The following is a 19,813-nucleotide window of genomic DNA, read 5'->3' on the forward strand; positions in this document are numbered from 1 at the left end:
TCTCGAATGTCAGTTACTTGCTGTAAACCCTTTCAGATGCCGCTTACGACAAACTGTGCAAATCTGTCAAATCGATAGCAATATTTGAAGGAAGTTGGTAGTCTATTGCAACCAAAATAATATTTTAATAAGCTAATTCATATGTGTTATAACAACTAGTTCTAATTAAGTTGTAATTGAATGACTACTCATCCTGAAAACATTAGTGCTCCGTATTGGCATAAATAGGATGAAATATTGTGCAAGTTCAATTTCGGTTATGTCATATCATGAGCAAGAAGAATTTAGACATTTCACATGGTTTGCAGAAAGTGACGCGTTTAATGACATGGTAGTGCCTTCAGCAAAGTGATCATATGGAGCAGCTCATTGCAAAATGAACCTAAATGAAGACAAATTTATCTTGCAGGAGGTTCAGTTCATTCAAAGCTCGATCAATGTCGCTCAATCTTAGCCCCTAGTCGATGTAAATAACGAAAACAAGTGGTGTACACAATTGTTTCAGCGGAGTGCCATTTCAACAAATGAATCTGAATGTGAAGGGCATGTGACAACCACAGAGGCTGGAATAAAGGTCCCCACCATTTGTATTACATGCAGTACTTTGCTGTTAAATGGTTTCTGCTCGAACGAAGCGTTGAACCCCTTGACACTAATGCATGAGATTAAAAAAAAAAAAAAAAAACACCCCACATTGCAAAAGTTGCATGTCTCGAGACTTTAATAAAGTTTGATCCACCGACCACAAAGTTTTATTTCAACACTGTAGCACCCTTGGTCTACCAGTTAGCAAAGTAAAATGCACAGCACTAAAATGTTCACACAGGCATACAAAAAAGTACAAATATGTGACTCACACGAGCAAAAAAATGAATCACTAAGTTAATCCTTTTCTCCTCGATACAGAATAACCGCTTCTCCTATCTTCTTGAGCTGCACTTTATGCATGCTGGTGGTCGCTTTCAGAGCTTTAGATGATTCACAATTCTCTTGGCCCTTGCTTTTCGGTTTACCAGGGAAGTACGATTCCGTCACCACCCATGGGCTGGCAAATGGCGAAATTAATCTCTGGAGAACTTAGCCATTTGGCAAACAAGTTGAAGAAAAGCAGTGTTAAATAGAGGAAAACATTTCATTGCTCGTGGCTCCCGTCATGCGAGGTGCTTTGCTTAAATTGTGCTGTAAATGGTGTGATAACGTTGAGTCTTGAACACACACAGGTTCCTGTTCACCCTTGTTGCAGTGGGTGAATGGTTATTCTCTCTTGTGCAGCCTCGAAGATCGTCTTTGCCGCCCAATGTGCACACGCTGGAAGAACTCGAACGTGACATGCTGCATTCCGGTGGTAGCCCTCCAGTGCCGATTGGGGTGAGTGCTTGCACATTACGATTGCTTTAACTGGTTGTCATACGGTTGCATCTCTCTTCAACCTTTATGACGACCAAGGTAGGGCCACGTGCTTGGCATTTTTCCTGGGAGTGAGTAGTGAGCCCAATGTATTACGTTAATGCTTTAATGTCAGCGCATAGGAATACATTGAAATATTGTTATAACGAACCTCAGATTAATGATTTTTTCAGATTAAGAAATGTTATAAAAATTTCTCTCCCAGCGTCCATTGATTCAATGTAAAAGTATTTCATTACTACGGATTTCAGAGCAACGAATGTTTCAAAATAACGAATAAAAATTTGATCACCTGGCAATCCTAATAGCACTTCAAAATAACAAATTACTTGCAACAATCTATCGTATATACTTGTATAATCTTTGCTCTTTCTTTGCGCAAAACTGATGAAATGTTGAAGCGGTGCAATAATTACGCGGAGAAAATTTTTCGCGAACACGTGCAGAGAGAAGAAGGAAACTAAATGGTCGCAAATCGGGATTCTCAAGCCAGCAACTACAAACTTTCAAGTACTGATCAAGACTTACCTTAACAATAAAACCATAGGTTCAACGCAAAGCTCTTTGTTTGCAGATGCTATAGCCACTGTCCTCACTGGAGTACATAGAAGAGAAAGCACTCAGCTCCTTCTCGCCGCGACCCAAGCTTTTTCTTTGTTATATGGACGATTGTTTTTGCGTTATGAAGATGTCTGAAGTTGAAAACTTCAGACAGCACCTAAATTTCGTGCACCCAGCCATACAATTGACGACCGAGTGTGAAAGTGACCACTGCCTGCCCTTTCTCGATGTCCAGGTGGCAAGAAAGCACAACGGGCTAAAGTTCTCTGTTCACAGAAAGCCAACGCACACTGGCCACTACCTTCAATTTGATTCTTCCCACCCCGCCTGCCACAAGGCCTCAGTTGTGACCACGCTACTTCAGAGAGCTAAGAACTTATGCTCTAAAGACACGTAGCAAAAGAAAGAAGAGGCCCGCGTAATTTCGGACCTCAGAAAAAACGGACACCTAAAGGACTTCATTCAAGCCGCCATCTGCCATGCAGAGCAACAGAGGATACAAAAACCCCAATCAACCTTAATTGGCAGCCTCCTGAAACGCGTACCGGTTCCGTACGTTCAGGGAACTAGCGAGACGGTGCGGATATTCAAGAAAGAAGGGGTTCGCACCGCGCACGTGCCTTCGTGTTTTCTGGGCCACCTCCTCCCCCGCCCGAAAGACTGGCCAACAATGGACAGGACACCCGGTGTCGTTTACAAAGTTGCATGCGCTGAATGCCCTTCTTCGTATATCGGCGAAATGAAAAACCTACCGGAACGACTGAAGCAACACGCCAACGTTGTGCGAAAGCTCTACAAAGAGCGCAGCGCACTCGCTGGACATGCTTAGACGTGGGATCACCGGATAAATTTCGAAGCAACGGCCATCCTTGAAAGCGAGCCGAACTGGAGGAGAAGGTCACTGCTTGAGTCGTGGCACATGCAGAGGACAGCCCATTACATCAACCACTCTCTCGGAGCCCTTCCCCCAGTTTATACACATGGACTGCGCTCGACGGCAAAACGAGAGAGAGAGCTAAGGGGGGGGGGATCATTATCTGCCCCGCGAGTGCTTTGAGGACGCCGCTGCTACGTAGTTCTGCAGTCACCCCTGAGGAAGGAACCAAATTGGTTTCGAAACGTCGGGTTTCTTCAGAACTTTTGGTTGGAGTCTAAATCATCTCCCAGTTTCATACCCAACCAGGCAGACTTCTGTCAAATGTTTACATTCAAGCTCTATAGATAATCGTGACGGTACCTTGGGTGTATTGTCCGGCAAGCTTATGATACAATGTATGCTTGCTTGTTATATTTCACTGTGCCACGTAGAATCACTCTAGCCGTATTGTCTGGAGCAGTGACATAGGAGCCTACTTTCTTCTACCAAGCAGGATCCCTGACAGCTTCCTGTAGGCTCGTGCTGTGTAGAAATTGGGACTGGGCTTTGTGCTCTGTTCACCCAAACCATGCTCGTGGCAGTTGTTTTGATGTGGATATGTAGAGCGTTCCCAGTTTCGTTGAGGGGCCAAACTATAATTTTGTGATTGTTGACTGGCATTTATGGCAAAATCATGTGACAGCACGGCCAATGCTGCCGAGCTGGTTTGTTGCGATGCATTGACCTATGTAGCCCTCTCTACTACATGCTTGTTGAACCCACTGTTACAGTGTATCTCTATTATTCTGCACTAAGAAGTATCATTGGGTTGCAGTTCTGTAGGCAATGTGTGGACTTTTCTTGCAGAGAGGCAGGGGCTGGGTGGCGGGCCATGCTGAACACGAGGTGGCCGGATACCCATGTAGGAGCACTCCTCCCGGTCACCGGGGATCATCGGCTGAGCATGGCACTGGAGGAGGAACACTGCCTGCTGCCGCTTTCAGTGCCCAGCAGTACCGTTTCAACCCAGTAGGTCCATTCCTTAAGATCTCTCAATTTTTTTTTGTTATGACAAGGAAAGACCCAAACACAATTGGCTTGTGTGATCTACTCGGCGGAATTCGCAAAATTGCCTTATAACAGGCAATTGGAAATCACTTGGAGAGGCCTTAGTCTTATAATAGATGAATTGACCTGTGATGCTTAGGGGCATTCAGTAGAAGTAGGCTCTTGGTAAATGGAAATCTGTTTAATGCAATTGCTGCCTAAATAGAACAAATTTCTATGCTATGATTGGTTTAGTAGTGTTGTTCTGCACTTTTTTTTTTCATCTCTCAATAAAAAAAAAGCTCCTTCTTAGTGGAACATATTTCCTGGGTCTCTTCAAATCCTGTTTAACGAGCGTCTACTGTATATAAAAGTAGTTGCATTTTGCAGTAAGCATATGGCAGTGACTCGTGTTACTTCAGTTGCTTTTATTTTGATGTTCGGATCCATTTAGTCTTGATCAAAGATCAGTGCACTCTGCAATTTTAAATGACTGAACTTCTGTTATAGGATCACATAGAGTTTCATACAATAATACCTAGAGGAGAATTGGGAGCTAGTGTCTACGTGGGCTCCTTCAGCAGCGCGTGTACCCCCATGGGAATGATTAAGGCCCCTAGCTTTTCGCGATTCTGCGAAAAATCATGCAATTACGTTTTTTTCTTCACAGGAATGCGAAAAGTCGTTAGTTTGTTTGCAATGCCAGCTAACAGGTTTTCGGGCACTTAATAAAAAATTGACATCGCTGTAGCGTGTGAAATAACTTGTTTTTGGTATGAGCTTTGATTATAAAATGGGCGAGGCACTTCTTTGAGAACAGATATGACTAGTCTAGCGCGAAACGGGCTGTGTGACGAACTTGCAACCATGCTCGCAACCACCCTCCTTGCTCACAACGCGCTGACGCGAAGGCGGTTCCGGTTTCGTACTTGATGGAAATGCGGAGGCAATCTCTTTGTACTCTTTTTTTTTTTTCCACAAAAGAAAAAAATTCGCATTAGATGTCGGCGAATCAATGCGCTCGTATACTTTATCAGTTAATAGAAAAATTATTCATGTTGCTTTATCGTCTTTTAGTAGTAGGAAAAATTTAAGCCGTCACTGATAACAAGGCTTAACGGTAGCCGTAAGTAGCCGTATTCACTTATCGATCCAACGTACTCGCTTTCGCGTCTGCACGTGTGCCATGTGCCTTGTTCTTGTTTGCTTTGGTCGTTCTAGCCACCCTAGCTTTGTTTGAAGATCGATGCGTGAATAGACATGGCGCCTTCAGGGTCACATTTAAGTAAAAAGACTGCCAGGGAACGCGCTCGAGAATACAAGCACGTGGAGTTTTACGAAGATGGAGGTGTGCTTTTTTGCCGGGCTTGCACAAGCCCGGCAAAAAATGCTGGTATCCGCAATCACGGCTAGTGAAGTGAGGAACCATGTTGTGCTCAAGTTCTTGGATGCATTGATATCCGCAAATATTTCTCTTGAGAAGGTGGACAATCCGAAACTGAGAACGTTTCTGTAGACACACGTTCGGAATGGTGGATCGGTGCCTGGATCTGATGCGCTCCGCCGACGACTTCCAGAATTGTTCGAGAAGCGTGAGGCAAATTTGATAGCTATGTTTCAAGGCACCACAGTTTCTGTAATTATAGACGAAACCACCGACCACCGATCAAAATCGGTTGTGAACGTGTTGTTCGTTTTGTCGGCCGGAACGCTGAATGCTGCACTACAACCTGTACTCGTGGAAGTGAAATTCGTGCATGAAGTGAACGCATTTGTCATTGTACGCATCGTGATAAGAACACTCACGAGGTATGGAGTTGAATTTGAGGATGTATCGGGCTTTGTTAGCGATAACGCCACTTAAATGGTGAAGTCCTTTAAGGAGTACATAAAGCCACTTTATGAAGGTGCTGTTCACATTACGTGTGTAGCGCATACAGTGAACATTGTTGGCAGCACACTGCAGGCATCTTTTCCCTTAGTGAACAAGTTTGTCGCTTGTACAGTCGAGCCCGACTATATCGAACCCGTTTATATCAAATTATCCCGTATATCGAACAATTCCTAAACACGGTAAGTTTACATTGAGAATATATAGCAAAAGTTACTGTATTATCGAACGAAAATAGCAACGACAACTGATATATCAAACTCCATGTGCCTCAAAAGTGCCCCAGCAAGTTGGCTGTCCCTCGCGGGGGCGGGGAAAACTGCTGGAGCCACTCTAGAAAAAGTTGGTTAGACCCAGTTGTGCGCGGGCGAACACCCCCCTCCAAGAAATGATCCTGGCCCGCTCGCAGCGCTTACAGCCAATCAGAGGCCGTCGTGCTTTCTCCGAGGCGCGGAGGCGGTAGAAGTGAGCGCCATTTTTTCTTTCTTTATGCTTGTGTGCCTGCTGCTGCCGATTCAGCATGGTCTGTGGTGTTCCCTGTTGGTGCTCTGTGAACTGTATTGGCGCGCTGTCATCATGGCTTGTGCAAAGAGGCAAAATTTGCCGTTCACCGCGAAACTCGAAATTATCAAACGGGTTGAGCGCGGTGAAAAGAAGTCAGACGCCGCCGCCGCGTACAAAATTCCAAGGAGCACCTTGAGTTACTATCCTGAAGAACAAGGCAGACGTCAGGGCCAAGTCCGACAAAAGGCCAGGTGCCTGTGGAGCCCGACGTGTGCGCCCTGCTGTGTACGAAGATGTTGAAGCGGCCTTTTACGAGTGGTTTGTGGACGTTCGGTCGAAAAACATCCCGTTGTCCGGCCCTATGATCGAGCAGAAAGCCAAGGACCTTGCTTTTCTGCTTGGCAGGAATGATTTCCAAGGCGGTTCAGGCTGGCTTCAGCGGTTCAAAAAACAGCACGACATCGTTGGCAAAGCTGTTACAGGTGAAAGCAGAGCGGCGGACCTGGACAGCGTAGAAAAATGGCTCGAGGAAAACTGGCGAGATATCGCAGCAAGATATAGAGCCCAAGATATCTTCAATGCGGATGAAACCGCTCTATTTTGGGAAATGTTGCCAAACAAGACACTTGCGTGTCGTGGCGACAAGACAAGCAGCGGCAAGGCAAACAAACCTCTTGTGTCTGTGTTGTTGGCAGCTAATTTAGACGGATTGAAAAAGCTTCGACCTCTGGTTATCGGGAAAAGCACGGCACTGCGGTGTTTTCGAAATCACTTGGGATCACCTGGGAGTTTTTCAGCAGATGGCTATCGTCGTGGAATGATGATTTGGTAGACGAAAATCGCAAGGTGTGCCTGCTCGTGCACAATTGTTCATCGCACCACGGCGGTACGACCTTCAGCAACATCGAGCTGCGTTTTTTGCCCCCGAACACTACGTTTGTACTGCAACCACTGGATCAAGGCATTATACGCGCAATGAAAGCCGGCTATCGGAAGCGCCTGGTGGAGAGGCTGCTGTAGAACCTTCGTGTCGGCAGGGAGCTTAAGATCGACTTGCTCGGAGCTATTTCTATGTTGAGTAGATCGTGGGCAGATGTCAAGAAGGAGGCGATCCAGAACTGCTTTAGGCATGCCGGCTTTCGCATGCCTGGTGATGACACCCCAAATTCTGACAACACTGAAGACACCGCAGGTGTTTCCGCCGAAGTTTGGAACGAGCTGGCAGAGTTCCCGGGTGCTATCGACGGATCGACATTCGACGAGTTCGTCAGTGCGGACGATGATGTCCTCATCATGGGCCAATTACAGGATAAGGATTACATTGCAGACGTCGTGCTGACCACGAGCCAAAGCAACAGCAATATGGAAATCGACGACAGCCCATTGCCTACATACTCCGAAGTGATTTGTGCACTTGCGTTCGTCCGGCGCTATTGCTTGAATGTGGAAGGTTGCGGCCTCAGCTGCTCCGACTCAATGGACAACGTGGAGGCGTGCGTGTTGTCGCAGGCAGCGAAGTCATTGACACAGAAAACAATCCGAGACTATTTTGATCCACAGTAAGGCACGCAAGTAAGCCACCATATTAATAAAGTACTTTTCTTCAAGATTGTTATGTGCTTTTGTGTCAAAACCTACATTGGGTCTATATCGAATTATGCCATATATCGAACTAATAAACGTTTTTTGGTGAGTTCGATATACCCCGGTTCGACTGTATGAAGAAGGCCTTCCGCCTGTCGAGTAGAAAGAGAGCTTTCTACAAATCGCATCTGGAAGAGTGCGGAGTTCAGTGTGCCAAAGCACCGCCAGCACCTGTCCAAAGAAAGTGGAATTCATGGATTGAGGTTGTGGAACAACATTCCGCCTACTTCGAGCACTATCCTTCATTGCTTCAGCAAGTCCACCAGAAGTATGGTGAAGCAGCGTGTGTTGATTTTCTTCTGAAACTGCTTAGTGAAAATTCGACTGAGCTCAGGTACAGCATGCGGTGCATTGCGGTATTTGGGAAAAAAGTTTCCAGTTTGCTGAAAGCAGCAGAAGGTCAGTGCGTAGCCTGCCACAAAGCCTACAATGCATTGTTTACGCTTTGGGGGTACCTTGAAGCAGCTTCAAAGGAGGATTTTGCAACACAGCTGAAGAGAGAAAATGTTGCGCATAATGAGGCCAATCAAATTGAAAGCAAGATAAAGGCTGCAATGACCAAAGCGGCTAACAAAGAACAGGTATATTTGGAGAAGTCCAATACGTGGCAATTCTTTAAGGATGTTAGGTGCTTGGATCCTCTGCAAGTTTGGTGTCTTCCACAAAAGAGGACAGAGTTGACAGGCATGCTTCAGCTTGCAAAAAATCACTTGCTCTAGCTGCCGAATGGCAGATTTACCTGAAGACTGCACAAGAACTGAAGACCAGTGACAGGGACCTGGCTCCATTTGTGTCCAAGCAACAAAGTCCAGGAGCAGACTTCAATATGCTGGCTTCCTGGGCAGGGATGGAGCAGCTTACTCCAACCCTTTCATCAATCGCCTTGAAATACTTGTTGATACCAATCAATTCTGTTGATGCAGAGAGATCATTTAGTCGCTATGGTGACATTGTTTCCCACAAGCGTAACTCTCTTAGTGAAGAGAGCACCAAGCACCATCTGATGCTGTGCCACAACAGCTTTCTCCAATTTTAATTATTGCGGGCATGTTGCGAGCCTGAAAGTGTGATAAATAAGTTGTTACGTGTGCCTTCTTGCATTTGTTTATTATTGCCACAGAATTTTGCATGTTTAGAGTTGCTGCGGAATTTCGCAGATTTCTCTATCTGGAATTTCAGAATTCCAAATTTTCCACAGCATAAAGTTAGGGGCCCTTGGAATGATGGGAAGTACAGGCTTCGGATCTGCTTTGGATGTATTGCGTTCTTGAGATTTGCGACGCTTGTTTGCCGAATGTTGAACAAAGTGATATGAAGTTATATTTAATTGAAAATTGCTTCACTCTTTTGTATGTAAATCTTGTTGCTAAATATTTCCGTGACCACGAGACAAGTGAAACCTGGACAAATGTAGCTACCAGGGTATGCATTGTTCTGCCATTGCGTTTCAGATTTAGCACTAAGATATAATGAATTATTTTTTACAACACTTGAGAACAAACGAACTTGTCTTGCCCTCAAAAATATGCATTACCTATTTATGGAAATAACAGTACAGTATTAAGTGACACACACTCAACGTTTTGTCTGCTACGATGCCAGGTGCGTCTGTCCGAGTGGTCGGCCGGGACGCTGCCCCAAGCGTACTTCTCGTTTTGTCGTGAAGTGAAGTCAAAGGAGCGTGATGGTGCGTCTACTTTGTTTCATTGTCATTTTGCAGTCGTTTCGACTGGGTTTAGGCAAGATGCGCTCTTGAAAAAACATGAACTCAATGGAATATCCTGCACTGGCATGAGACGCTACATCTATGCGCCGTGGTGAGTGGACGACGCTTCATTTAAATTGTCAAATACGACTCGTAAAGCTCCAACGTCGCAGAAAATCAAGACACCTAGTGGTCTCCAACCTCTTTGAACAACAAAGGTACTGCTCCAGCATTTCTCACCGCACCCCACTACCCGCTGCGCGAAAAACAAAACTGAAACTGTAGAAAAAAGATCTGTAGGCAGTTCGCTAGCTAACACTATCCAATATGAAGCCTGTACTTCTCATAATTTTCACGGGGGTACACCCTCACAGCGCCAGATTCCTCTCTTGATATTATTGTATGAAACTTTATGTACGACCCTAATATCGCTCTTGGCTGGATAAGTCAAGCTTGGCTGGCTATGTTAGGTCCACCCAACTGCAATGGTGGCTGGAGGAATGGTTCCCTTCGCAGCAGCATCGAAGTTGCCTGAGCTTATAGAGCAGTACAAGCATCAGGGGGCACGCTCTATACCTATTCGGAATCGCCTTTTGTCAATCTGTCCAGGAACAGAACAACGCTGAACTCGATTCAGGGGTGGAAGGGCTGCGCCAATTGCTCCACGCTGCGCCAATTTGACCTTCTGCGCCAAGCCGCTCCTAAACGGCAATTTCCATGCGCAACACCAAATTCAGTCGAGAGTTTTATCATCAACCTAGCGACACGCATGGGCTGCACAACGGACGCCACCGCGTTCAAATAAATTTTCCCGTCCATATCAAACGTCGTATTTTGGATCATGCATGAATCTTACGCCACGTCGACACAGTTCATGATTCTTGTTAAGGTGGTGTTTGTGTGCATACCTCAATATGCGACTACATATATGTTTCAACAGGAAAGCTGTTAGGCAAACTATAAAGACTGCGATGGTGTAACAAAAAATCACCGCACCGTTGACTGCTGAGTAACCAACGAGCGCGTACTGTGCTTGGCAATGGTGTGGTGAGTGCTTTGCCATATAAAAAAATAAAAAATAAATAAAGATCAGTGTCACTGGCGAAGATGACCGCAACAGCAACAATTTGTAATTTTGTTATGGTAATGTCGCACCGCTACTTTCTTTCTATTTCTGCTACCGCACCATTACATGTGTAACGCTGCCTTGTGTAAACCGTGCCCGAATGACTGGGGACCATTTAGATAATCTTAGAACCTTTTGATATATTTTTTCTAAATCCAAGCCTTCTTTTTATACTACTCCAAATTTGGTATTTATGATTAAAAAATGCTTGTTTTTCTCTGTAACCTGCTGCAAATTTACAATTTAGTATTTCAAAAGTAACATTTTGCTGCTTCAAAAATTACTCCAAATTGTACTTTGGCTGTTGCACCACAGCTGATTGTGGCCGAGACACAAAACACGTGCGCCATGAGGTGCAAATGACTTTACAGGGAACGTTAGCACCCCTACAAAATTTAATGCATTTACAGACAGTGCCTCATAGTTGGAATATGAAAGCATTCATCAGGTGTGATTGCAAGCTTGCTGCCGTGTTACCTTTATTTTGAAATTTTTTTGAAGTGCACGAATCATGAAGAATATGGTGTTGGCAGGAGGGGCTTGTCACAGTGTATTTCATGGATTTCCAGTGCTGTTTTATGTTGACTATGACAACATGCCACTTCTGGTGCGACTGAAAGTGCACTTTCATGTTATAATTTTTTTTGTTTAGCTAATAGCATCAAGAAGTGTCATGTGTTGTCAGTGTTCCATAAAATTGCATGTTGTGATTTCTTTTTCTACATTTTTTAATATAGGTCCAGCTTCCCCCTTTTTTTTCCTTAACAGCTCTATTTCAGTGAATTGTTTCGCACTGTGTCTGATTATGTCACTTGAATATTCCGAAGGAAAAATTTTTATCATGCGAAAGGCAAGCAACATTTTGGTAATGTTTAAGGGAGCGCTGACATCAAATTTACTCATGTCAAGATCTAAGCATCGAGTAGCTATCGACCCCCTAGTAGCGTTTCGTGACATATAACGCAACTGAAGGATGAATAAATATCACTTTTATTGATTTATATCTCTGGTATCTAGCACAGTTCAAAATGGCCGGCAATCCTGGCATTTTTAGTACTGGAAACACTGCCAATGGTACTACCTCGCTGTCGCCTCCGAATCGCGCGACAGCTGACCACTTCTCCACAGAAAAGAGCGATGTCAGGCTCAACTGATTCGCAAACATTTCATCTGCTAGGTACACACATTCAGTCATGCCTTGTCACCTGCATAGCCATCATGGCTGTACAAAGTGTCGACAACAATTGAATACGACAGTCTGTAGCTTGGAATCGCTGTGATTTGCCATGTCGTGAATTATTTTTGCTTTGATTGACCCTTTGCAGAACAACGAGTCCAAAATGAACGCCGTTCCGAGCAGCAATGTGGATGCATGTGGTGCCTGAGGATGCACGCTTCGGCCTTGCTCGCTCGTGCGTCTAAATAGCTATATCGGAATTTTGGCGTGCACAGTATTCAGGTGTACACAAAAGAGTCAATGGAATATCGGTATAGGAAATGCACATCAGCGGGTAAATAGAATACGTTCCCTGCTTGCCAGGTTCTTCGTTCTTCTTTGCGTCTCCAAATGGCCCCATCTATCTGGCCTCTCTCAATGGCAGGGGCAGGCGCCCGGTATTATGCGCACGTAAAGAAGTATGTGGATGAATTGAAATTCACTATAAACAATGCCTGCGTGTTACTTGTTAGCGATACCTGTTAGTATGCTTCTACACTTAATTAGTTTGTGGTTGTGTTGGCATGTAACAAACGTGTAATGAAAAGATACCCTCATTGCGCTTTTTCTGCGCTTGGAATCAGACAACTGGAACTCACAACAGTTTCCCGACATGCCGACTGACGAAAGCGCATTGAATCGTGCTCTTTTCTTTCGCCGATCTTTCATGGGTGGTTTGAATTTTGACAACTTTATGAAATCGTTCAAAGTGGTGCGACGAAGATCAGACATGACGAGTGAGTGCGTTTCTAGGCTTTGGCGGCATTTGGTGCAACGATAAGCACACTTGGATCATAGACGTCATCGCTACTAGAGCATCATCACTCAGGATGGTATGCTTGAAATGTATCACATCGAACACGTAGCACTTGTGTCGATGTTGCAGGGACATTCTATTTTCTGTTAAGCTCCTGTACGCTGTTTGCCATCAGAATGGAATCGCTTGCACACAACAGACGCGATTTAAATTTGGCCTATAGTATCTACACACACCGAGCAATCGAATGAAGGGCTCATCTCGATTTTAAAATTTGATGTCGTTGCTCCTTTAACTTTGCCATAGGTATTTGACAACTGATCTTGTTGACGTACTATCTGGAACAGCTGTTTGTCCTGAAAGAAGGAAAAATTTCTTCAAGAGCTCTGTTCTGTTCCAGGGCCGGCCAGCGTACCCACCACCACCACCAACCAGTGGTGTGCCAGCAAAGCCCAGCCAGCTGGATATGTCCCCCCCTGCCAGGACACCCGGGCTTGTCCATGGCTGCATGTCACCGGGTAATTACTCGCCTAGCTTCGGTACGTCCTGGCACTTTTGTTGTGCAGTTGCCTCTCGTTGATACGAAGTTCAAAGAAGAACTTCGAAATAAACAAACATATAAAGAAAAATGGGCATATTTATCATGACGTAACTAACTTGCACAATATTTTTTTTAAACTGAAATAAGGCCTCTATGCAAATGCCTTTTTTTTTTTCGTTCATAGGAAGTCTAAACAACTTTGAGTAGTAGCAGGATTTGACTTTCAATAAGATTCGAGTGATAACCTCTAAAATATGTAACATTTTAAAATTTATTATACCTAGAGCATATAAGCCGTACTAACAAGCTGTTAAGCTTACAAAATGATGAATCAATTTGAGTGTAATATGTTCATTTAATCGGGCCCTGCAACCCTTGTTCAAGTAGCCATGTAATAGATTCACTAAAGCAGCTTATTGCCTCACGAATTCACTGCCGTAAAAACTTTTAGAATTCGTCCAGTACTAGTGGAGTTCCAAAGATTTGTAGCATGCTCCAATTGCATTCTCTCTTCTCGTCCTGACGAAATTGCTGAAAGCTAAGCAGGGAGGGGTGGCACCGGGAAGGAAAATGTCACGCAAGCCTCGTGACCTTGAGTACTTTTTTTTCTCTCTCTCTTTTCTTCGTATACATGGCTTTTCAGTGCGATCGCGCACGTACGCGTGGACAAGTGGCGCTTTCCTGCGGCTGCCCCAATAACGACCGAGCAACCCATGCTCAAATCAGCCAATGGCTGATACGAGTGATTTGTGAGCTTGTGGCGTCATTTGCCGATAGGAGAGAGTGATTTTCAGCTGGCTTTGAAAATTTCTTGTGAATTGCAGGCCGCGTGCTGTACTTTAAAATATGGCTCCCGTGTGCTGCGTAGCCTCGACCACCGATGGGCAGCGTTTTCAGACCATACTCAAAAAAGTGTTGCAAGGCCCTTTTTTAATCATTTGGGCCCTGGCATCCTCAGACAAGGACAGGACCAAAAAAGGTGTTTCTGATGCCTTTAAAGGAAAGAGAAACTTAAACCTAACTTGTATAACCTGCAAAGCATCCCAAATGGCATCGACATCACTTCTCGCACTATCGCGTTCGTCAGAGCAGCAACGCGAACAACAAAAATGGAAGACAACGAGGTAGGCGCTGGGCCAAGTAAGTGTGCATTTTTATATATTTTTACTCGCAAGCGGCTGTTGATGTTGCAATAAAAATTTAACAGAATGTTTTTAGCTCTACATAGAAGATATAATCACTGCAGACATTCTCAGGGAATGCGTATTTCAGTGATCGCATGCATAAGAGCATCTGTCCTCATTTGAGTACACGAGGGCTCGGTGGTTGCCGTGTTTCACTGGTGATGGTGTGGCGTCTCGTGGCCGTACAGCTGTTTTTGTCTATTTTTCAGGTGCTGGGATGAAACCTCAGTTCTTCTACTGGGTGACGAGAGACCATAGGCCCCGATTAGTGCCGCTGGAAGACGCGGATCAAATGTTCGCTCAGTTGGACAATGGCAACCTATCAGACGTCGGGGGATACAGAAGATGAGGAAGATGATGACTTCATTTTTGAAGAGGCTGGGAGCAGTAACTGCGTCTTAGAAACGCGGGAAGTGTCAGATGAGTCAGATGACGAACAGGCGTGTAAAGAAACATCATGGTGCCGGAAAGCTTTTGAGAAGCCGTCAACTGATTTCAGTGGTGTTTCCAATGAAAATGAACCTTTTCTGGGTGAGCTGCCAACTCCGTACGAGTATTTCTCACACTACATGCCCAAGAGCATATTTGCTGAACTGGCTGACAAAACGAACATGTATTCTATATTCAAAGAAGGCAGATCGGTCCAGACAAATGAAGAAGTAAGGGAACTTATGTCTCTCCATTTGCTGATGGGCGTTTGTCAAATATCCCCGTCTGCGTCTCTACTGGAAGCCCGTTCTGAAAACAGAAATGTTCGCAAGAGTGGATATGTCAAGGAACCGCTTTGAAAAACTTCCCAACTGCCTCCGAATTGTCGACGTCACCAGAGAGAATGATTCAAGTGATCGCCTTTGGAAAGTGAGACTGCTGCTCACTTCCTTCCAACAAAGATACCACAATATTACGTTGGAAGAAAGATTATGCATTGATCAACAAATAATACCATTCAAAGGTAAACTGGACATGAAACAATACGTGAACGGCAAACCAAAGCCATGGGGCAGCCAAGTGTATATGTGGTGCGGAGCTTCCGGCATCATATATGATTTTATAATTTACCAAGGTTCCACTACATGCCTGAACCAAGACCAAAAAAAGGAATTCGGCATCACAAGTGCTCTGGTTCTTCATTTTACGTCAAGAATTCCTCATGGACTTGGGCACAAGATGTTTTGTTGACAATTTCTTTACATCTTTGACTGTGCTTTGAGAACTAGATAAGAAAAAGATTTATGCTGCCAGCACCACCTGCATCAACAGAACACAAAAGTGCCCACTGAGATCGGAAAAAGAATTGAAAAAAGAAGGAAGAGGGTCCTATGACACCGTAATAAGCAGCGATGGAAAAATTGCCATAACGCGGTCGTTGGATAACTGGGAGGTGAACATGGCATCCAACTTTTTAGCCGTTGAAGAGGAAGGTTGCGTGTCTCGGTGAAGTAAGGCAGACGGCGTTTTCATTGATGTGAAACGTGAACTGCAAGAATACAATAAGGCAGACGGCGTTTTCATTTATGTGAAACGTGAACTGCAAGAATACAATAAGAGCATGTTTGGAGTTGACAAGACTCACTTCCTGGTGTCGCTCTACAGGACCAATATTCGTTCTAGAAAATGGACGCTTCGCATACTTGCGCATTTCATGAACGTGGCTGTGACAAACTCCTGGCTAGAGAATCGGCGGAATGCTGAGCAACAAGGAATATGCATGAACGATCAGATGGACCTCCTAGATTTCACGCGGCATGTTGTGGAGGCCCTAGCAAAAGCTGGTGTTGGTGATTTGTCATGAAAGCGTTGAAGGCTATCTTCTTCCCCGATGCAGCGATTGAAAAAGTTTCAGTGTGACAATAGAAGACGAGTGGAAGATGTTAGATGTGATCAAATTGGCCACATTCCTGTTGCGAAAGAAGAGCAACAGTGATGCATGCTTGAAGGCTGGAAGGGCAAGCCACGAATCAAGTGCGAAAAGTGCAATGTCCACCTCTGCCTCACGAATGGAAGAAATTGCTTGAAAGAATTTCATGTCCATCACTGAAGGTGAAACGCACTGCAGGAAACTTTTATTGCATCAAAATATTGTCACGCACCAAGAGCCGTAGAGACCAGACAGGAACAGCGGGGCAGAAAGACACGAGCGTGTATCTTCAGAACAAGGCGCTAAGCACACTTCTTCTTCGTTCTCTTTGCCCTTTTTGGCTCGCTAGGGCTTGCCGGCTCACAACTCTAGGTGGCATTATTCCCCCTCCCATTAGAGCATCGACTCGATGCTCATACACAAGGGGACGGCAGGGCCGATAAGGAAAAAAAAAAAAAAGAGAGAAGCGGTACCTATAGTGCACAAGGCATATGCAGGTGCAAAAAAAAATTGTCTGAGGTTGGTCATAAGAGAAAAAACCATTAACTGAGTTCACAGTTCATTCGAGACCTAACGGACAATGTCAAAAAAGGGCGAGTATCACCGCGTCACAATAAGGCGAGTATCACCGCGTAGTATAAGGTTTTAGGCGGACGACATGCACAATCTCTGTTCGTGGTGAGTGGCGTTGGGTCGTTGCCGAGCCTCCGTCTGGAATAACTTCGTAATTGACCTCGTTCAACCGCCGTAGTACTTTGTAGGGTCCGAAGTACTTGCTCAGGAGTTTTTCGCTGAGACCTCGCCGTCTAACAGGAGTCCAAACCCACACTTGGTCGCCAGGTTGATAGGAGACTTGTCGATGGTGGATATTGTACCTTCGGGCGTCTTCACATTGCTGCGATCTTATGTGCACGCGAGCTAATTGACGTGCTTCCTCTGCACGCTGAATGTAATCGTCGACTTCCTAGTCGATGTCACAAGGAATCATAGTGTCTAGCATGGTTTGCATGTCTCTACCGTAAACGAGGCGGAATGGTGCAAACCTTGTCGTTTCCTGGGTTGCGGTGTTGTACGCAAACGTTACGTATGGCAGGATTTCGTCCCATGTTTTATGCTGCACATCCACGTACATAGAAATCATGTCCGCCAGCGTTTTGTTCAGCCTTTCTGTTAAGCCGTTAGTCTGGGGATGGTATGCGGTTGTCTTGCGGTGGTTCGTGTAACTGAGCTTGAAGATGTCGTCCAACAGTTTTGCCGTAAACGCTGTTCCTCGGTCAGTGATGATGAATGACGGGGCACCGTGACGAAGCACAATGTGGTGCATGAAAAACTGGGCGACTTCAGAAGCTGTACCGCGTGGCAATGGCTTCGTTTCAGCGTAACGTGTCAAGTAATCAGTTGCGACGATGATCCACTTGTTTCCGGAGCGAGACAAAGGAAACGGTCCAAGGAGGTCCATCCCAACTTGGTCAAACGGCGTACGCGGTGGATTGATGGGTTGTAAGAGGCCTGCAGGCTTTACAGGTGGTGACTTGCGACGCTGACATTCGCTGCATCCTTTCACGTAGCGTTTGACACAAGCTGCGAGTTTTGGCCAGAAATATAGCTGTCGAACTCGGCCGTGCGTCCGTGAGTATCCCAGATGGCCGGATGTCGGCTCATCGTACAGGCTAATAGGATGTCATCATGAAGGTCTTGAGGGACGACTAGAAGATAAGATCTGCTGCCAACACCGGTGTTTTTCTTGTATAATATGCCGTGTCGTAAGCAAAATGACGGCAACGTACGGGAAAGTGGACGAGGAACAGACGCGGTGCTGCCTTCTAAATGATCGATGATGGGCCTTAACTCGGGGTCCGCTCGTTGCTTACCGAGGAGGTCCGCGCCACTGAGAGTCCCCAGGAAGGCGCTGTCGTCTTCTACAGCTGTATGGTTGGATTCCAGAGGTGCCCGTGATAGCGTGTCGGCGTCTTCATGCTTTCTACCCGACTTGTATACGATGGTGACATCGAACTCCTGAAGTCGCAGACTCCACCGTGCTAATCGCCCAGAGGGGTCTCGGAGGTTAACCAACCAACATAAAGCGTGGTGATCGGTCACAACTTTGAATGGGCGCCCATAGAGATAAGGCCTGAACTTTGTAATTGCCCATATTACTGCGAGACATTCCTTCTCTGACGTTGAATAGTTGGTTTCGGCACGTGATAGAGTGCGGCTTGCGTAGGCAATCACACGTTCGATCCCATCTTGTGTTTGCACCAGGATGGCTCTGAGACCAATGTTGCTTGCGTCAGGGCGCACCTCTGTGTCAGCGTCCTCATCGAAATGACCGAGTACAGGAGGGGATGACAATCGATGTTGCAGTTCCGCAAAGGCAGTCGCTTGTTCGTCAGTCCACTGAAATAGGGTGTCGTCACGCGTAAGTCTAATGAGAGGCTCCGCAACCTTAGAGAAGTTTTCAATAAAGCGGCGATAGTAGGCGCAGAGCCCTAGAAATCGCCGAAGACTTTTTTTGTCTGTCGGAGCTGGAAAAGCGGCCACAGCGGCAGTCTTCTCGGGATCGGGCCGAGCGCCTGCAGCGCTCACAACGTGACCCAAGAACTTCAGTTCATTGTAGCCGAAATGGCACTTCTCAGGCTTGAGGGTAAGGTCAGCGGATCGTATGGCTTCAAAAACACTCCGAAGGCAACAAAGGTGCTTGTCAAACGTTTCTGAAAAGACAACGGCATCATCTAGATAGATGAGGCAACTTTTCCACTTGAGGTCAGCGAGAACGGTATCCATCATTTGTTGGAATGTGGCCGGAGCGGAACAGAGGCCGAACGGGAGTACTCGTAATTCATACAGGCCGTCAGGAGTTACAAAAGCCGTTTTTTCGCGGTCACGTTCATCGACTTCAATTTGCCAATAACCACTTTTGAGGTCGATTGAGGAAAAGTACTTTGCTCGCCTCAGCCTGTCAAGAGAATCGTCCACTCGAGGCAATGGGTACACGTCTTTCTTTGGACGTTATTCAGCTTCCTATAATCGACACAAAAGCGAAGTGTACCATCCTTCTTCTTTACAAGGACCACTGGCGATGACCAAGGGCTGCTTGATGGCTGTATTACACCGTCTTGAAGCATTTCCTTCACTTGCTTTTGAATTGCGCGTCGCTCGGTTGGCAAAACGCGGTAAGGCTGTTGCCGTATAGGGTGCGCGTCACCGTAGGTGGTAATACGGTGTTTGGTAATCGATGTTTGACGTATTCTCGATGAACGTGCAAAACAGGCGTGGAATTCTATCAACAGGTCATTAAGCCTTCGTTTGTTTTCGTTATAAAGCATTGGATATATATCGACGCCCCAGAGAGGTGCTTCGGCATTATCGGTTGCCTCGGAAGCAAAACACTCAGTCACATTTGTTACTGGGTAGGCATAAGCGATGACAGTACCAGGGAAAAGGTGTCGGCGCTCGTAGCTGAAGTTCGTAACAAGTACCTCGCAGTGGCCAGCCTGTAGGTCTACTAGGCTTCGT

The 19,813-nt window shown here is 45.6% G+C and overlaps 1 protein-coding gene and 2 pseudogenes across 12 annotated transcripts in view; all 3 read left to right on the top strand.

Annotated features, from left to right (window-relative positions):
* The window catches only part of LOC119163941 (Protein associated with topo II related - 1), a 240,719-nt gene that overhangs the window by 42,742 nt on the left and 178,164 nt on the right, over positions 1–19,813 (top strand). For 10 of the 12 annotated variants that reach the window (XM_037416018.2, XM_037416019.2, XM_037416023.2 and 7 more), the window contains 3 exons: positions 1,273–1,368; positions 3,692–3,853; positions 13,115–13,253. In XM_037416018.2, the coding sequence (XP_037271915.2) occupies positions 1,273–1,368; positions 3,692–3,853; positions 13,115–13,253 (397 nt within the window). The remainder of the gene's footprint in view (positions 1–1,272; positions 1,369–3,691; positions 3,854–13,114; positions 13,254–19,813) is intronic. The other 2 variants (XM_037416020.2, XM_037416021.2) reach the window with 1 other exon arrangement.
* Positions 5,001–6,075, top strand: LOC142768765 (uncharacterized; annotated as a pseudogene).
* Positions 7,856–9,038, top strand: LOC142768764 (uncharacterized; annotated as a pseudogene).

The sequence above is a fragment of the Rhipicephalus microplus genome, chromosome 8 (genome assembly GCF_043290135.1).
Source record: "Rhipicephalus microplus isolate Deutch F79 chromosome 8, USDA_Rmic, whole genome shotgun sequence".
In the NCBI taxonomy this organism is placed as follows: Eukaryota; Metazoa; Arthropoda; class Arachnida; order Ixodida; family Ixodidae; genus Rhipicephalus; species Rhipicephalus microplus.